Here is a 16,918-nt window from a genome sequence, read left to right as displayed (position 1 = left end):
GAGGACTTCCTCCCCCTCAACCCCGGCTGTCAGTGCTGTGTGAGTGCGTGTGTGCTCCTGAGCTCGCTCGGCACACATTCTATAAAAAAATAAAAATACAAAAAAAATTTAAAACATAAAAAACGCCAAAAAATCTTTTTTTTTTTCCGTTTACTTTTCTTTTTGTAACAAGTCGGTGAAGCTGGAGGAGACATTCGAGGACTGGACGGTAACGTACAAGCAGGGGCTGCCTAACGTATCGAATTTTTTTAGTCGACGTGTTACTGATTCCGTAGCGAGGCCAAGTACCGCTATATTTGCTTTTATTTCTGCATGTCAGGTTTGAATGACAGTTTTAAGCCAATAAGAAGTCGACGTTTTGCCATTTTAGCATCTCCGTCTTATAAATTCTTTTACCCGAAAACACTGCAACTGACTTGACTAGTCAACGGTTGTATCACGTTCTGCCCCGAACCGACGTGACGCTAGCGACCGTTGGACAACCGAGGTATTGGCTCATCGTCGCAAACTTTTTCTTTAAGAACATATAGCTTCGTACGATTATTCTACTAGCCTCCACAGCCACGGGAAAATGAACCCCAGTGCTCCCAGTTACCCCATGGCCTCCCTGTACGTCGGAGATCTGCATCAAGATGTGACCGAGGCCATGCTGTACGAGAAATTCAGCCCAGCCGGAGCAATCCTCTCTATCCGGGTCTGTAGGGACATGATCACCCGGCGTTCCTTGGGATACGCCTATGTAAACTTCCAGCAACCGGCGGACGGTAAGTAATTTATTTAAATATAACATTTGAGAAAATGTGCTTTATAAGAAATCAGTGACAAGTGAGAGCTAGCCTATTCCTACTACACGTGACTGCGGCCGACATGTTGTAGGTAGGGTCTCCTCATGTGAACCTCCCAGCAGTGGCGTAGCAGCACCGAGTCCGCCCAGCCCTCCCCAGTAATGTAGCATTGCTGCAGGCTGCCGAGCGAATACTTGGTCCACTTTTATCTCCCTTCTGTGCGGACAACACCCCAACTCTTACCCTTAAAACGATTAGACAACAGTTTAGAAGTGGTGGTGTAAACATTTATCAGCATCAGGGAAAAATAAGTAAGTAAAATTTTATTTGTATAGAACCTTTCAAGACAAAAATCACAAAGTGCTAAATTAAACCAATGAGTCCACAGATCTCAGGCTTAAAGGAAGGGAAAAATAAGAGTGCTGACTTTCAAACAAGTTTTTTTTTTTTTTTTTTTTTTGCAAAATGCTTTTCTGTCTAGAGGCCACAAACCTGCCTCCATCCACCTCTATAAACGTTTTCTGCCTAACACTGTTTGAGCAAAGAGAAAAGGGACTCTTGAGTATGTTTCTAATCTTCAACAGCGATGGCCAGAATTTTGACCATGTTTCAGTTTGTTCAGATGTTGTTCCATCATCTCATATTTACCTAATGGTTTGACTCCACTTGTGTTCCCCCCCCCCCCCCCCCCCCCACACACACACACACACACACTTTATTTGTAGGATGTTTTCTGATTTTAAAGTTGTTGCCAGTTGAAATGCATATGTACAGCAATGCCTTCAGGTTTATTTGTCTAAGTTTGGGGAAACTAGTGGGGATGCTTGACAGCATCTAGATTCACCAGAGGGGTTTAATATTGAGATTAAGGTGCAGATGAACTAAGGTTAGCCCCAATTAATGCACAGGATGTAATATTTGCTGTTTTGCTCTCAGTGGGGAGAACGCAAGAGGTTACTAATGTACATATGCTGATGTACTTGTGACCAGAAGGACCAGTTTGAACTGAAGGAAGTCGATTAAAGCACCTACTGTGAAGTTGCCCTGGGGGATGATACCTGAAAGGAGGACTAACACATGCTAATGTGCCTTAACACCTTTACAGAATTAATGCTGCTTTCATTTCTTTGAAATGGCTCAGGGGAAAAAAATCTTGTAAATCAAGATTTCTCACATTGGTTTGCTAAACAGCTTTTCACAACCCCCCCCCCCCCCCCCCCCCCCCCCTCTCAAGACTAACCTGCATATCAGCTGGTTGCTATCACACCCAAACACAATGGATGACTCAGACCTAATCATTTCTTTTAACCCCCCCCCTTCTCCGTCTCTCTTCAGCTGAGCGTGCACTGGACACCATGAACTTTGACGTGATAAAGGGGCAGCCTGTACGCATCATGTGGTCGCAGCGTGATCCATCACTGAGAAAAAGCGGCGTGGGAAACATCTTCATCAAGAATCTTGACAAGTCCATTGACAACAAGGCTCTTTATGACACCTTCTCCGCTTTTGGCAACATCCTGTCCTGCAAGGTAAAGCTTTTCTGCCCCTTTCTCTCCCTTTTGTTACAGGTAACCTGAAAGCAGAGGTGGAGGTGGCTCAGCAGGTCGTATGATTGTATTCGCATGCAAGAGCTCTACTAGAGACTATGTGCTACAGAGTTGTGAAAAGCATTCTCCCATTAACACATTTTTTCACCTTTTCTGCTGACACCGGAATACTCACTCCTCACGTCACGAAAGATGGAAAAACGCGTCAATTTGGATCTGTAGCTGCAACATAGTAATGTGGAGATGTAGAGAAAAACAGATTATAAGGAGGAGAGGGTTTGCATCCCTGAACCAGTCAGTTTGGATGTAAAGTGACACACTGGATCCAGAGAAAGATTTACATTCATTCATTAGACCGTGTTTAGATTTTCTAATTGGTTTATTACAAATCATAATATGCAGGTTATTTTTCAGGGTATACTTTTCGTGATAAAACTGGCTGCAAAGCCAGAAATATTAGAAAAGGTAACAGTGAGACAGGTTAGATTCAACGTATCATCGCTGGAAAAATGCACAACTCAAAATAATAAAATGCAGTTAGGCATCTGATCTGAATTTTAAACAATATATGTACATAGAATATTTCCACACAAATATACACAACCAATAACAATATAAACAATATAAACATTCATATACAGTAACATGACCATATAATAATAACAATGTTTTAATGTGAGTGTGATCCTACAGACTGTTCAGGTTAAGTATACTTGTTGCTGCATGTTTGTGTCTGTGTGTGTTTTTAAAAGCTGCATGTGTTCTCTTCCTGTAAGGTGGTTTGTGACGAGAATGGCTCTAAAGGCTACGGGTTTGTGCATTTTGAGACTCAGGAGGCAGCTGAACGAGCCATTGAGAAAATGAATGGCATGCTGCTCAATGACCGGAAAGTGTAAGTGAATGTATTCACTGGCTTCCAGGTGTTTGGATGTATAATTTCTGAAAGCTGCTGAGTCATGTTAACCAACAGTGTTGGATGTTTCAGTGCAATGTTGATGAAGTTTGTTTGTGATAAAAGTGTATAGCTGTAATATACAAATAAGTCATAACAGTTATGCAGTAATTAAACTGTACTAATTTTTACTGTCCCCCATAATGAATGCGCTTGTAAGTTTTAAAATATCCTTTTAATGCAGGTTTGTGGGCCGCTTCAAATCTCGCAAAGAGCGCGAGGCTGAGTTGGGTGCCCGAGCCAAGGAGTTTACAAATGTCTACATTAAAAACTTTGGCGATGAGATGGACGATGAGAAGCTGAGGGAGCTCTTCAGTAAATATGGTAAGTCGGCGTGTCCCAACTTTAAAATGGTTTCAGCTGCTCCAGTGTTGGCATAAAGAGGTATTTAAAAAAAAAAAAAAAAAAAAAAAAAGGAAGGCAATAAGGTTTTTTTGTTTCTTAGGTAATGCCATGAGTATCCGGGTCATGACGGACGAAAATGGAAAGTCTCGAGGGTTTGGGTTCGTTAGCTTTGAAAGACACGAGGATGCCCAAAAGGTGAGCCACGTTTAATTTCTTTCAACAAAAAAAGTAAACATCGTATCCGCCAGAAAATGTTCACAAACTTGACCCGATTTCATGCTTTCTTCAGGCGGTGGATGAGATGAACGGGAAGGAGATGAACGGCAAGCTTATGTATGTCGGCCGCGCCCAGAAGAAGGTGGAGCGACAGACTGAGCTGAAGCGCAAATTTGAGCAGATGAAGCAAGACCGCATGACTCGCTACCAGGTTCGTTTCTTCTTGACAAGTCTGCCCAGAGACCGCAGCTTTGTCAAATTCAGTGCTCCCTCTTTGGTGGGCTGCACTGGCCAAAATGGCTGCAACAGTGACACTGTAGTTCATGGGCCCCACTTTCCTTCACCGTGGATCCTGGGGATAAAAATGTGCTGCAGACAAAAACATCTGCTGGAGATCACTTTGTATATGTAGTGTTTATAAGAAGTTACAAGATTACTTTTGGTTATTTGCAGGGTGTTAATTTGTATGTGAAGAACCTTGACGATGGAATAGACGACGAACGTCTGAGGAAGGAGTTTTCGCCATTCGGCACCATAACCAGTGCCAAGGTATGACCGATAATAGAATTTTATGAGCTGGCACTAATGATCTTTTAATGCTCTCTATTATGATACTGGCAGTTGGTGACTATGTAGTATTTATAAATGCCTTTTCTCTTCTCTCTCAGGTGATGATGGAAGGAGGGCGCAGTAAAGGCTTTGGCTTTGTCTGCTTCTCGTCCCCAGAGGAGGCCACCAAAGCTGTGACAGAAATGAACGGACGTATCGTAGCCACCAAGCCGCTGTACGTGGCCCTGGCCCAGAGGAAAGAGGAGCGTCAAGCCCACCTGACCAACCAGTACATGCAGCGCATGGCCAGTGTGCGCGCAGTGCCAAATCCAGTCATTAACCCGTACCAGGCCGCCCCGCCGTCCGGCTACTTCATGGCAGCCATCCCCCAGGCCCAGAACCGTGCCGCTTACTACCCAGCTGCTGGCCAGATGGCCCAGCTCCGCCCGAGCCCACGCTGGACCACCCAAAATGTTCGACCACAGCGTGAGTATTCAGAGGTTGTCCTTTTGTAATATTTGTGTTGATATTTATTCTTGTTTTAAAAGAGACTTGAAAGATATGTTATTTTGTAAAATACAGATTGTCTATTATTTTCACCAATTATGCAAAAATCAGCAGACCACCTGCGTTTTGTGTCCATAGTCTACTTCAGTTGAACGGCTCATTTAGAGATGTTCAGAGACAGCACTGTTTCTTAATATAGTCAAATTCCCAATAAAGCTGTTTTCATTTACATACTTTTCACTTTATCTGGTCAGAAAGCAGAACAAGTATGAAAAGGAGCTGAAATGAGAATGAGATGTTTGTGCTGCTAAAATATTCAAATGCACCTTCTGGAGTGTGTGTTGGGCTTGAATGAATTTAACTAATGAACTATAAATGGGATATTAATAGCAGTTTGATTTTATTTGTCCATAGACTTCCAGAACATGTCGGGTGGAATACGTCCCTCAGGCCCTCGCCCTCAAACCTTCAGCACAGTGCGGCCTTCCTCCCAGGTGCCCCGCATGATGACCACCCAGCGAGTCGGTCAGTCCACTGACACTGTCCACACACAGTTGTGTCCTGTAACTCTTCTGCTTGTTAGTTATTATATTTCATGCTCATCCTTTTTGTTTTTTCTTTTTCTTTTTTCCCCCCTTCAGCCACTCAGACCATGGGCCCCCGACCAGCCACTGCAGCTGCCGCAGCAGCTACCCCCGTGCGTGGAGTACCTCAGTACAAGTATGCAGCAGGAGTTCGCAATACCCAACAGCACATGAACACTCAGCCACAAGTTAACATGCAGCAGGTAGGAATGCTCATTATCTAGAACTAATGGCTTTTTTTCTGCCCTACAACTGAGGAAAAACTGGGATGTACATAAATTTTTTTTTTTTTTTTTAAATTTCCAATCTTCCCAAAGCCTGCAGTCCACGTCCAGGGACAGGAGCCTCTGACTGCCTCCATGCTGGCTGCTGCTCCTCCTCAGGAGCAGAAGCAGATGCTGGGTAAGGTTTAGTAGCAGCTCTCCATGACTAAATGTAGCCTTAGCCTATCTATAGCAGTAGTACTGAGTACAGGCACGGCCTTTCTTTGTTCATCCTGTCTTTAAATCTCTTATGTGTCCCTCCAATAGGTGAGCGTCTGTTTCCACTGATCCAGAACATGCACCCCAGCCTGGCAGGCAAGATCACAGGCATGCTGCTGGAGATCGACAACTCAGAGCTGCTCCACATGCTGGAGTCCCCAGAGTCTCTCCGCTCAAAGGTCAGTACTTACGCAAGTTATTATCAACAATGTCAGGCCGTTAATTATTTTAAGAGTCTTCCTCTTAAAAAGGAGAGCAGAGTGCTCGCTGTTGCTAACATTAGGTGACCTGCTGTGTTTAGGTGGATGAGGCTGTGGCTGTACTGCAGGCTCATCAGGCCAAGGAAGCCGCCCAGAAGACAGTGACCAATTCAGCTGGTGTCCCAAGTGTTTAGGTATGACTTTTCAGAGCTGCTGTAACAAGGAGAGGCTAGTGCTTTCATTTCATTTAGAGCCTCTTGTAAATAGAAAACGTCACATCTTTTTTTTTTTTTTTCCCCCGCAGGAGTGTGGAACCTTGAGACCAGCTTCACCGATGGACAAAAGAATTTCACAGTGGAAAAAGTTGAAAAACACACAAAACAAAGTAAAAAGAAAATAAATAATATATTAAAAAAAATAACAATGAAAACAAATCTCCAGCCCGGCCTACAATGAACAGAAACATCAGGTCTGGTTTGTTGAATGAAAGATGGGGGGGGAAAAAAGGGAAAAAGTTCAAATAAAAAATGCTCAGTTTTGAGGGGTTTTAAAGGAGAATTCTGTGGAACAAAAGATTGAAAGCATTCCTTTCTGCCATTTTATCAATTTCTTTTTTGAATGTTTGGACCTGTTGTTGTCAATTTTCCCCTGACCTTTGCTTGCTTGAATAAAACGAATAATAAAACACATCTGTTACATGCTCGATCTGAGGCATCACTAGTTCACATTATGAAACCACCACAGAAGTTGTGTTTCAAGTCTTTTTCTTTATTTGTGCTTTTGTGACAGGAGGAACAGTCAAACATTAACAAGCACTGAAACACATTTTTAGGCTCCCTGATGTCAAGTCAGCCATTCAACACGAGCAGCTGTATGAATTCAGTCCACGACAAAAGATGGTGATGTGGTGGCACGTCTGCTAGAGAAGCTGATCGTTTTCATTTAGTTGCCGATGGCAGCGGCCTGATCTCTCATTGTCTGGACCATAGCCTCCACCTGCTTCTGGAGGTTCTCAAACATGGGCTGCAACTGGGTGGCCAGAGGTTTGAGCTGCTCCTCCACGTTGGTGGAAGCGGCCCTCAGTTGTTCCTGGATCTGAATGGCCAGAGGCTCCAGCTGGGCTTTCCTCTCCTCCAAGAAAGTCCTGTTAGGGTAGAAAATGACTCACTGTTACATTTAGAAATCAGAAACGCACCACTGGCCATGTTTACTGGCAGGCTTCTTTACATGCTCACACCTCTCATTTATTGACAATTTAGGTATAAATACATGTAGAGTATGAGTGGTAGAAATACTCATATTTCAGCTACATGTACTGCATATTAATCACAGTAGTCACGGAGGATGGCTGACCCTCTGAGCCTGGTTCTGTTGGGGATTACTTCCTATTAAAAGGGAGTTTTTCCTTCCCACTGTTGCCAAGTGCTTGCTCATAGAGGGATCATCTGATTGTTGAGGTTTTCTCTTTATTATTGTAGGGTCCTTACCTTATAGTATAAAGCATCTTGGCGATATATAAATAAATCTTATTTTATTTAAAAAGTGCTTGATAATCATAATTACAAACTGCTTGGTTTATATGATCACATATTAATGACTATTTCATTTATATATATGCAAAAAAAATGCCAAGTAATTGTAAATAAATACAGTAACTAGTCTATTATTACAATAAGCTTCCCTGCACTTATCGCAGCTAGTAAAAACACAGAGATAAGAACATCTCTATCACACACGCAGTGCTCAGGGTTACTGTGTGGGTCTGGTCTGCCTTGCATGATTACGTTATCACTGAGAGGCACAGAGGAGCTGTTGGCTGGTTATTTAACAGTGGACAAAGTCCAGTTTTAATCATTCTGAACACGTCTACATGCGTGTGAAGACGTTTTGCAGATAGTTGGTTACTCACCGAGCCTGGTTGACCAGATCTGGGTTGCGGATGATCTCACTCAGGTCTTGAGGCATTTTGTTCTTCAGGTCCTCAAAGTACTGACTGAGGTTGTCAAGATTTAAGGCTTCCTGTGCAAAGCTTCCTGTTGGAAAAAAACAGAAATGAAATAAAGTGTTTTGTTTGTTTTTAAACTTCCCACCTTCCCCGATAGATATTTAACAAAAATGTCAAAATCTGGTCATACCTTGTGCCAGGGCGAGCACGACAACGGCGACAATGAGGGAGAATTTCATGACTGCTGACTGGATTACACCTGCACAACACATAACGTTTGGTGAGCAGTGCGCTTGAGGCGTTAGATGTTAAAAAGCAGTATTTGCCTGAAGTCACCCACAAAATCCACACCATGTTTAATCAGGTGAGTCAATGACAAAGTTATTGTCTAGGAATCCTGGTTTGACTTGTTGTCACATGGAAACAGAATCAATGTTTTGTGTATTTTTTCAAACTTCAGCAGTCAGTGATTATAGCTTATATACTCTAAACCTTTGAAATAATTTATCACAGAGAAAATTAAGCCTTGAAGCTCAACCTGGGTAGAAACTGGAATGAGGTTTTTTTTGTTTATTTTTAATGAGCTTCTTGCTTCTTTGGTTGTTAACTAGCAAAAGAAATGCTATAATTTACTTAAAGCACATAAAAAGTGCCTCTTCCAGAATTTTTATGTAAAAATATAACTTTAAGGATCAATCCTACACATGAGAGTACTTTTAAAAGTCATTTTCTTTACATTTCCAGCATTTATATTACGTTCTGCTCTATTATTGCATTTAAGTAGCATAGTAAATGTTTGTAGGAGTTGGCTTATTTAATGCCTGTCTTTAAATAAACTTTTGCTGCCTCTGAGCTCTGCCTCACGTCACTGTTAAATGCTGACATTTCACATACTACGAGGTGCACTTTTACAGCAAGTCTCAGAAAATATAAACAATTTAAGGCTTTTTGGGGGAAAGGAGAGAAAAGGTTTTAATTCAAACCTATTAGAAAATAAATCAGACTCACCTGTGCTGCAGGAGAATGTGGACCAGATGGTGGCTTTACTCAGGACTCTTACACTTCTTATAGCCCAGGGTGATGATGCATTCCTGTCAGACGGAGATCTGATTGGATGAGACAAAGAAAGAAAGAAAAAAAACATTACTGGATGCTGAACCTTGCTGCTCTGTCTGCCAGCTGGGCAAACCCAAGCAAAGTCCAACAGCCAACATGAGTGTGGCTCTTATCATGATGATTAGGCAAAAATATTTAATCATCAAGAACAGTATCAAGGTTACCACAGTGAGGCCAGTGAGGTTGGGGGAACTTTTGGTGACATCATCTTTAACAGATGTGATACGTGTGATTATAAAATCAGGGTTGATGTCAGTGTTGTGCTTCTGTGTTCATTTCTCAGTAAGATGTGCACACATTGTGAAAGCTCAGGAGTATATTGAGTAAACTGAGTTCTTATGACTGATTAGTTTATTGATGTGTTCTTCAGTGTGTGTACAAAGCACTGGACTCTTTGGTAAACTATGGAGTTCTCTAAAGAAAGACCACTTTGGTCCAGATCAAATCATCTTATTGGATAAATTCAATAAATCCATGTGTGGTTCACAGAGGTTAAATCAAAAATCTTGCCATTTGTATATTCTGTTTCTATAGTTCCCTAAGCCAGGAGCCTTTCTATGATTTTTGGACTGGGGTGGCACCAAACTAAAGCAGATGAAGAACTATTGAAAATCCATGGTGTAGTAATATGTAAGCCACATACTGAAGCACAAGTTTCTACCGTCCCGGGTTTTGTTATTTTATGTTCATCTTTGAAAAGTAAAACAGTTACAGGAAGCAACTAGAGACGACCTGGTGACATGAAACCAGCGAACAATGGGTGAAATAATATAGCTTTGCCTTTTAAGAAGCATAGGTGGTATAAAAGATGGACGCAGCTGTCGTGATGTCATCCATTAGTTAATTTAGTCCCGGTTTGAAGCCTTATGATGAGTCTTTTTGTCATTGGTGTTTCAAAACTGGATGTAATGATCAAGGGGCAGGTCACTGTGTCTGAATAATTCTGCTCTCTGAAAAAAGCTTCGTTTCTGTTTTTTAAATGTCCTAATATTTTATAATAATAAAATGAGTCCCAGAAACCACAAAGTCAACAGCAACATGTTAACGGAGATCATGTTTGAGAGCTAGTTTCTCTCAGACGTCTTCAGGACTGGAATTTGTTTTTGGCTTTTTTTGTTTGTTTTTTTGCCATCACAGCTATCGCCCCCTGGTGGCCAGTACGAAGAATGGAGGTCTGAGTTACTTTTTGGCTTCACATCCACTGATCCACTGATCAGAGGCATGGACGTTATTGTAATTTGGGGATTTTAACTTTACATTTAACCTTTCATTAGAGAACAACTGGTAGTTTCTTTTTGACATCATAAAAACGTTTAATTATTGCAAGGTCTTTAGATAAACCTATACTCAGAACAATGGGAAAGTCCAAGGAACTCAGTAAACACATGACTGTGCATCTTATCACGCTGATTGAAGAAAACACTTGATCATAACTAACAGCGTCAGCATTACGACAGCAAGGCCATCTCTGAGAAGACTTTTGGTGACATTAACATCAACATATATGGCAATGGATTATCATAGGCTTGATGGCAGTGTTGTGCTCCTGTTTTCAGGAACTCAGTGAAGATCTAAGAAAGGGAATTGTAGATTTACACTAGTTGGGAAGGTCTCTTCAAGCCATTTCTAAACATAAATACAAGTTATTTGAACGTGGCACCACTCTTACAAGGTTTGGAGAAGACTCATACTGTCACCCTCAAATGAGAGGAAATTGGTTAAGATGTTCTGGAACAACCCAGGAACTACTAAGGCTCAAGCCTGTCATGAACTGCTGCCAGTTTTAAGTCTCCATGGACTGAGAGATTGCTGACCGAATAAGAAGTGTTGCCATAAAATCAACACCTTTAACCTCAACTAAAATTTGCTGCTGCCCACATGGACGAGCCAAATGCTTTCTGGAGGATAGCTTTATAGTTAGATGAGACAAAGATTGTGCTATTTGTCCACAATGACAAGAGGTATGTTTGGAAGAGTAAATGTAAAGCTTTGAAACCTAAGAACACTAAACTATACAAGCTGTCAAGCAGCTTGGTGGTAGCATCATGCTTTGGGGTTGTTTTGTTACCAGTACTGTTACATTGCGCAAAGAATAACGATGGAGGAGGACTACTCTTCAACTTCCCCTCAAATCAACACCTGAAACCTGGACACGGTTGGCTTTTACAACAGAGCAATGATCCCAAACACATCAAAATTGGTTTGGGAATGGATAAAGCTGGCTAACATTAAGCTTTAGGAATGGTCTTCCCAAAGCATAAACCTCAACCCTATTGAAACTTTGTGTACTACACGTCAGAGCTGGTTTCATACCAGGAAATTAACTTTCTGCCAAGAAGAGTGGTCAAATATTCAGCCAGAACTATACCAGAGGCTTGCTCATGCCTACCAAAACTATCTGGCTGCCGTGCATCGTGCTGAGGGACATCTAACCGATTATAAACACTTATAAGTCTGTATTTATACTTTCGACCCCATGTGGATTGGAGAAGATCCAAAGTGAATTAAGTAACACTCAGCCATTGTCTTTTAAAGTCATCAAAGATTTATGCTGTACAATCATTCCACCCCGGATAAAGAACAGTTCAATAAATCACTGAAAGCTAAAATTACCATGAAATTTGAAATGACCATGATGAGTGGATGTAAGAACTTTTGACCATAACGGTACCTGCAAAATAAAATAACACCAAATGTTAGCATGCTAACTTCATGCTGTATAACACAAAATATCACCTTTTTTGAATTTGTTCATCTTTAATTACTCTAATTAATTACTAAGCAGAACATTTTTTTTATTAAGTGGGAAAAAAAATATTTCAAGCTGCCTCATTCAGCTGTTCTTTAGGAAGCACTGTCATGGATTACACTCATTCATGTGAATGTAAACCTTCTACCTTTGGCTTACATCCAGCAGGGTGTTATTGCCTCCAATCTATCTTTATAGCTGCTGTAAAATGATTAATTCCCGACTGCTTCCCACCCCAGCCAGTAATAAACAATCTCATACATGTGTTTGGATAGAAATATGTGAGCAGGGAGCATAAACAACACGAGCTGTTTAATAAACCTTGTACAAATGTATCGTGAGCCTCTATTCATCTGGTGGGAAAAGTCTGCAGTGGAGTTTTAAAAATGAGATTATGACCGTAAAGCTTTGATCAAAACCAGATGTGGAAACATGCACCATGTTTGCAACCCAGCATTTATTCTCTGTGTCCAGGCCTGCACTGTCCTATTGGCTTAAGCTGTTTGCGTCTCTAAAAAGTGCTCCAGACACAGAACCATCTGCTTTGTGGTATGCAATCGACGTGAGGATGCATCACTTGACATTAAAGTGTGTGCAGCAGGAATAAAGTAGTTCAGCAGAGCTACGACGTGAACAATGGGGGCATTTACTCGAAAAGATGTCAGCATGAAAAAAGAAAAAGTGTCCTGATTCTGTCTTTCCTTTAAGCTTTGACCCCCTGAGGCTCTCGCTCATCCATAAAAATGATTGATTGCATTACGCGCTCAACTCAGCGGGAAAGAAGCACTAACGTACTCAGAGCTGTAATAACATTCAGTAAAGCAGCTGCTGCTAAAGTGAATCATGTACTAAGCTGCCCTCTTATATTAAAATAGACAAAACTGATGTGCTGCTAGCTATCAACTTTTTAAATGTTGTACCCGATTGTGGAAGAGCTATATACAAGAGCATCTTAATGCTGTTAAGTTATGCCTGAAAGGAAAACTTTCATTTATGTTATTGTCATTATATCTAAAGTGAAACATATGAAGTTTTTTGTTTTAGTTGTGATGGTTATGGCTTATAGCTCATGAAAAACAGAAATCCAGTGTCTCAGATTGTTAGAATATTTCATCCAGTTAATTTATATACTCAGTACTTGACTGTGGCTCTGTTAGCAAGAATTACTGCATCAGGGTGGTGTAACACGGAGGTGATCGGGTTTTGTCGCTGCTGAGGCCAGGCTGTTTTCATGTTTCCCCCAGACTCTCTGTGAGGTTCAGATTAGGCGACCCGGCGGTAATAACACGGTGAGAAAAACATGCTAGTTTTGGTACCGTGGGCTGGTACTTATTCCTCCTGGAACAGGAAACCTGCACCTCCATAAAGCCTGTCCACAGATGGAAGCATGAAGTGCTCTAAAATCTCTCAGTGGACGCTGCATTGACTCTGGACTTGATAAAACACAGTGGCTAACCACCTCCAACAGCAGCAGATGACATGGCATGCCAACTCATCACAGCCTGCAGAAACTTCACCCTGGACTTCAAACACATTGGATTCTGTGGCTTTCCACTCTCCTTCCAGACTCCAGGACTTTGACTTCAAAACGAAATGCAAAATTTACTTTCACCTGAAGAGAACTTTGGACCAATGAGCAACAATCCAGTTCCTTTTTCTTCTTTGCCCACTTCTGACTATGTCTCTAGCTCAAGAGCAGCTTGATATTAGGAATACAACAGCTGTAGCTCCTTTTCTGAAGACATCTGTGCACTGAGCTGTTCAATTGGGTTCAAGTGTGGGATCTGGCTTGCATACTCAAGGACATTCGCAGAGTGGTCCTGAAGGCGCTCCTTTGTTATCTTGGCTATGTGCTTAGGGTCATTGTCCTGCTGGAAGATGAACCTTCGTCTCAGTCTGAAGTCCAGAGTGCTGTGCAGCAGTTTATCATAAAGGATGTCTATTTACATAGCTGCATTCATCTTTCCCTTGACCCTAACTAGTCTCCCAGTCCCTCCTGTTGAAAACTGTCCCCACAGCATGATGGTGCCACCACCATGCTTTACTGTAGGGATGGTATTGGCCAGGTGATGAGCGATGCCTGGTTTCCTTGGTATTCAGGCCAAAGAGTTCAATCTTTGTTTCATTAGACCAGAGGGTTTTATTTCTCGTGGTCTGAGATTCCTTCAGGTGTCTTATGACAAACTCCAGAGAGGCTGTAATGGGCCTGTTACTGAGGAGTGGCTTCCACCTGGCTGTTCTACCATACAGGCCTGATTAATGAAGTGCTGGAGAAATGATGACCCTATGCTTCGCATCTCACCAGAGAGCAGCTGGAGCTCTGTCAGTGTAACCGTCAAGTTCTTGGTCACCTGATTAAAGGCTAGCTCTAAGAAGAGACCTGTTGGCTCCAAATTTCTTCCATTTATGGGTGATGGAGGAGGCCACTGTGTTCATTGGGACTTTCAATCCTGCAGAATTTTTTTGTACCCTTCCCCAGATCTGCGCCTCAGTACAATCCTGTCTCCGAGATCTAAAAACAATTTGTTGGACTTCATGGCTTGGTTTGTGCGCTGACCTGTACTGTCAACTATGGGACCTCGTATATACAAGTGTGTGCCTTTCCAAATCACATCCAATTAACTGAAATCATCACAGGACTCCAGTTAAGCTATAGGAACAATGACGGATTGTAAGTTGAAACAGGATACACCTCACTTCAAGTCTGAGTGTCATGACAAAGGCTGTGAATACTTAGGTACATGTTAAACTTTTGTTCTTTATATTCAATAAAGTTTCAAGAATTTTAAACAAAGTTTTTCATGGAATTTTGAGGTACAAATGAATTTAATGCACATTGGAATAAAGTTGTAACATGACAAAATGTGGAACAAGAAAAGTGCTGTGAATACTTTCTAGATGCACTGCATCCCCCAAAACAAAATTAAATACATTCTAATAATTATTCTACTAGTTTGCGCTACCAGATTTTGTATTTTCATGAGCTACTACAAGCTGTAATCACAAAAATTTAAATGTGTAATGGCTTGAAATGTAAGTGCAGATAGATACTGAAATAGACAAGTTGCCAGTCCATTACAGGGATTGGCTCTGACAGCTGTAAACACTCATTTTCTGCCAGTTTCTTTTTTTATTCTTGTCTCTGTGTGATGTCTATAATCATCAGATGCACAGTTGTAAGCACAGAAGCCCCACCAACCTGCTGCTCAAACCCTTTGTTTATGAGTGGCAGCCAATCAGAAGAAAGCGAGAGATGCTAAAACAGCTTGTTTCAGAAGTTACTTAAATTTCCTGCATGTCTGCGGTGTTTCTAAAACCAGAAATTTCACAGGTCTCTTTAGAGGGAACAGCACATGCTCAGGATGTCTGTAAATGATAATAATTGTAATATAGCAAACAATGAGACAAACTGAATATTTAAGAAGGAAAAAAAAGAGTGAGAATGCTCAGTATTTAGGTCAGAGGATCACCCGTAGCAGCTTTGCTTGGACCTAATCTTGAAACCTCCATCATCAAAGTTGTATCCATCGTGGAGTTCAGTCCATGCTGACACAAGATCCCATTAGAAAACTGGAGAACAGGATCAACAGACAAATGTCAGAGGAAGTGAACATAAGCCATGGACCTTGAAGTTATGAACTGGGGTCGGGAAATAAAAGCATGCACTAGTCAGGCACACACTCATTCACAGTTATAAAGTGCGCATCTGCAGAAATCCTTCAGCTGTTTGCAGACTCTGCAGTAAACACTATTTCTGACGGTTTTTCTTGTCCTTTGTGCGATTTCCAGTTTCTCACTGGGCTCTAATTTGTTTAAAATGGGCTTTTTAGTGGAAACAGATGAGGTTCAATCTTTGACTTAATGCAGATTCAGTTTAACAAAAAAAGTGAGGGAGGACTAGTTCCTCCTTTGGACTTCTCTGGCTTCATCGCAGACCGCAGAAAGAATGAAAAATGACACAAGACCCACAAAGTCCTAAAAAATATTTAGGAGGCACAAGAGGAGGTCCCATTTCCTCTTCAAGTCTTTGTTCTGCTCTAGGTTGGTGGTCTCACCCTCACTCCAGCTCAGAGTTAAGGTAGTACAAAGTTGCATTATGTTTCAGTATTTCAAAGTAAGATCATCATTTTTTTCCACCTCTTATCGAGTAAACTGAGTTAGTCTGATCCAAGTTTTAATCACATGCTTCAGCAGAGTTGGAGCTGTAAACCCGCACTGTAGTTGTTCTCTGTTGGAGCCAGAGGAGAACAGAGGAGGCTCAGATTTCTTGGCTTGATATTTTCTGATTTTCCACTGTTGCCTTCACGTCCTCCAGAAAACATTGGAATTCTCATGACAGTTGCCCAAGGATACTGTCGATCCACAAACCCGTAGACGACCTGCTCGATCACCTGAGCCACATCTATTACGTTTTTTGTTTTACTTTAATTTAATTTGATCAAATTAACAAAAAGAAGAACTACTAACATTTTCTCTATTTTTATTCAACTTTAGTTGGCTTTTCAAGTTTACAAAACCGCTTTAGTTAGCTTTAATTTTTTTTTCTTTAAATGTCCAGTTTTTTTCCTTTTATTTAACTTTTTTTTTTTTTTTTTTTACATGTAGCTTCACTTTTTAGTTTAGCTTACCATACTAGCTATAATAACCTAGAAGCTGGTTTATTATTTCTGGTAGGATTTCATCATAAAGCTAAATCAGAGCTAAACAAAAATAAAAAAAAAAGGTGTTTCCTAGCTGTAGAATATTTTGTGCGCTTGTATTACAATCTGAATGCAAAGATAATATTATAACAACTTAAGGTCAGTGTGTTATTACTATCCCAGGAAGTAAAGCTTCCTGCATCCTTGGATCCTCAGCTAGGATGAGGAAATACTCCACAAAAACAAGCAAACACAGGTGGGGGGGGAGGAAATTAGCCCATTAAAAACACAGTCCGTGTAA

The 16,918-nt window shown here is 41.2% G+C and overlaps 2 protein-coding genes and 1 non-coding gene across 6 annotated transcripts; 2 read left to right on the top strand and 1 right to left on the bottom strand.

Annotated features, from left to right (window-relative positions):
- On the top strand, positions 1-6,870 carry LOC113014213 (polyadenylate-binding protein 1). 2 transcript variants are annotated; one of them, XM_026155595.2, is made up of 14 exons: positions 1-764; positions 2,121-2,314; positions 3,109-3,224; positions 3,469-3,608; positions 3,730-3,824; positions 3,919-4,056; positions 4,299-4,394; positions 4,514-4,880; positions 5,316-5,426; positions 5,543-5,688; positions 5,803-5,887; positions 6,016-6,146; positions 6,269-6,361; positions 6,472-6,870. In XM_026155595.2, exons 1-13 carry the CDS (start codon positions 572-574, stop codon positions 6,359-6,361), a joined length of 1,905 nt encoding a protein of 634 aa, XP_026011380.1. In that variant the 5' UTR covers positions 1-571; the 3' UTR covers positions 6,472-6,870. The 2 variants fall into 2 exon arrangements, with proteins under 2 accessions (XP_026011380.1, XP_080152699.1); XM_080296573.1 differs by lacking the exon at positions 1-764 and adding an exon at positions 906-1,096.
- LOC113015445 (small nucleolar RNA SNORA5) lies at positions 4,090-4,226 on the top strand. Its single transcript, XR_003271115.1, has one exon. It is a non-coding gene; the product is annotated as a small nucleolar RNA SNORA5 (small nucleolar RNA).
- Positions 6,871-6,914: 44 nt separating the features above from the next.
- Positions 6,915-11,894, bottom strand: LOC113014215 (type-4 ice-structuring protein-like). Of its 3 annotated transcripts, none has more exons than XM_080296576.1 (5): positions 11,842-11,894; positions 9,121-9,218; positions 8,303-8,371; positions 8,077-8,200; positions 6,915-7,311 (listed from the first exon to the last, which is right to left on the bottom strand). In XM_080296576.1, the coding sequence occupies exons 3-5, from the start codon at positions 8,349-8,351 to the stop codon at positions 7,110-7,112; spliced, it is 375 nt and encodes a 124-aa protein (XP_080152702.1). In that variant the 5' UTR covers positions 8,352-8,371; positions 9,121-9,218; positions 11,842-11,894; the 3' UTR covers positions 6,915-7,109. The 3 variants fall into 3 exon arrangements, with proteins under 3 accessions (XP_080152702.1, XP_080152701.1, XP_026011382.1); XM_080296575.1 differs by lacking the exon at positions 11,842-11,894 and adding an exon at positions 9,393-9,548; XM_026155597.2 differs by lacking the exon at positions 11,842-11,894 and having other exon boundaries at positions 9,121-9,342.
- Between the last annotated feature and the right edge of the window lie 5,024 nt (positions 11,895-16,918).

Source organism: Astatotilapia calliptera, chromosome 22, assembly GCF_964374335.1.
Source record: "Astatotilapia calliptera chromosome 22, fAstCal68.1, whole genome shotgun sequence".
NCBI classification, from domain to species: domain Eukaryota; kingdom Metazoa; phylum Chordata; class Actinopteri; order Cichliformes; family Cichlidae; genus Astatotilapia; species Astatotilapia calliptera.
Note: the sequence above shows the minus strand (reverse complement) of the source record. Positions and strands in the feature narration are given on the sequence as shown.

Bases quoted from the DNA above. Each gene is read 5' to 3' on its own strand.
- LOC113014213 (XM_026155595.2), top strand. From the start codon at position 572: ATGAACCCCAGTGCTCCCAGTTACCCCATGGCCTCCCTGTACGTCGGA. The intron at 4,881-5,315 runs GTGAGTATTCAG...ATTTGTCCATAG, and splicing joins CCAAAATGTTCGACCACAGC to ACTTCCAGAACATGTCGGGT. The intron at 5,689-5,802 runs GTAGGAATGCTC...ATCTTCCCAAAG, and splicing joins CACAAGTTAACATGCAGCAG to CCTGCAGTCCACGTCCAGGG.
- LOC113014215 (XM_026155597.2), bottom strand. From the start codon at position 9,256: ATGTTTTTTTTCTTTCTTTCTTTGTCTCATCCAATCAGATCTCCGTCT. The intron at 8,372-9,120 runs GTGAGTCTGATT...TGTGTTGTGCAG, and splicing joins CACATTCTCCTGCAGCACAG to GTGTAATCCAGTCAGCAGTC. The intron at 7,312-8,076 runs GTGAGTAACCAA...CTACCCTAACAG, and splicing joins GATCTGGTCAACCAGGCTCG to GACTTTCTTGGAGGAGAGGA.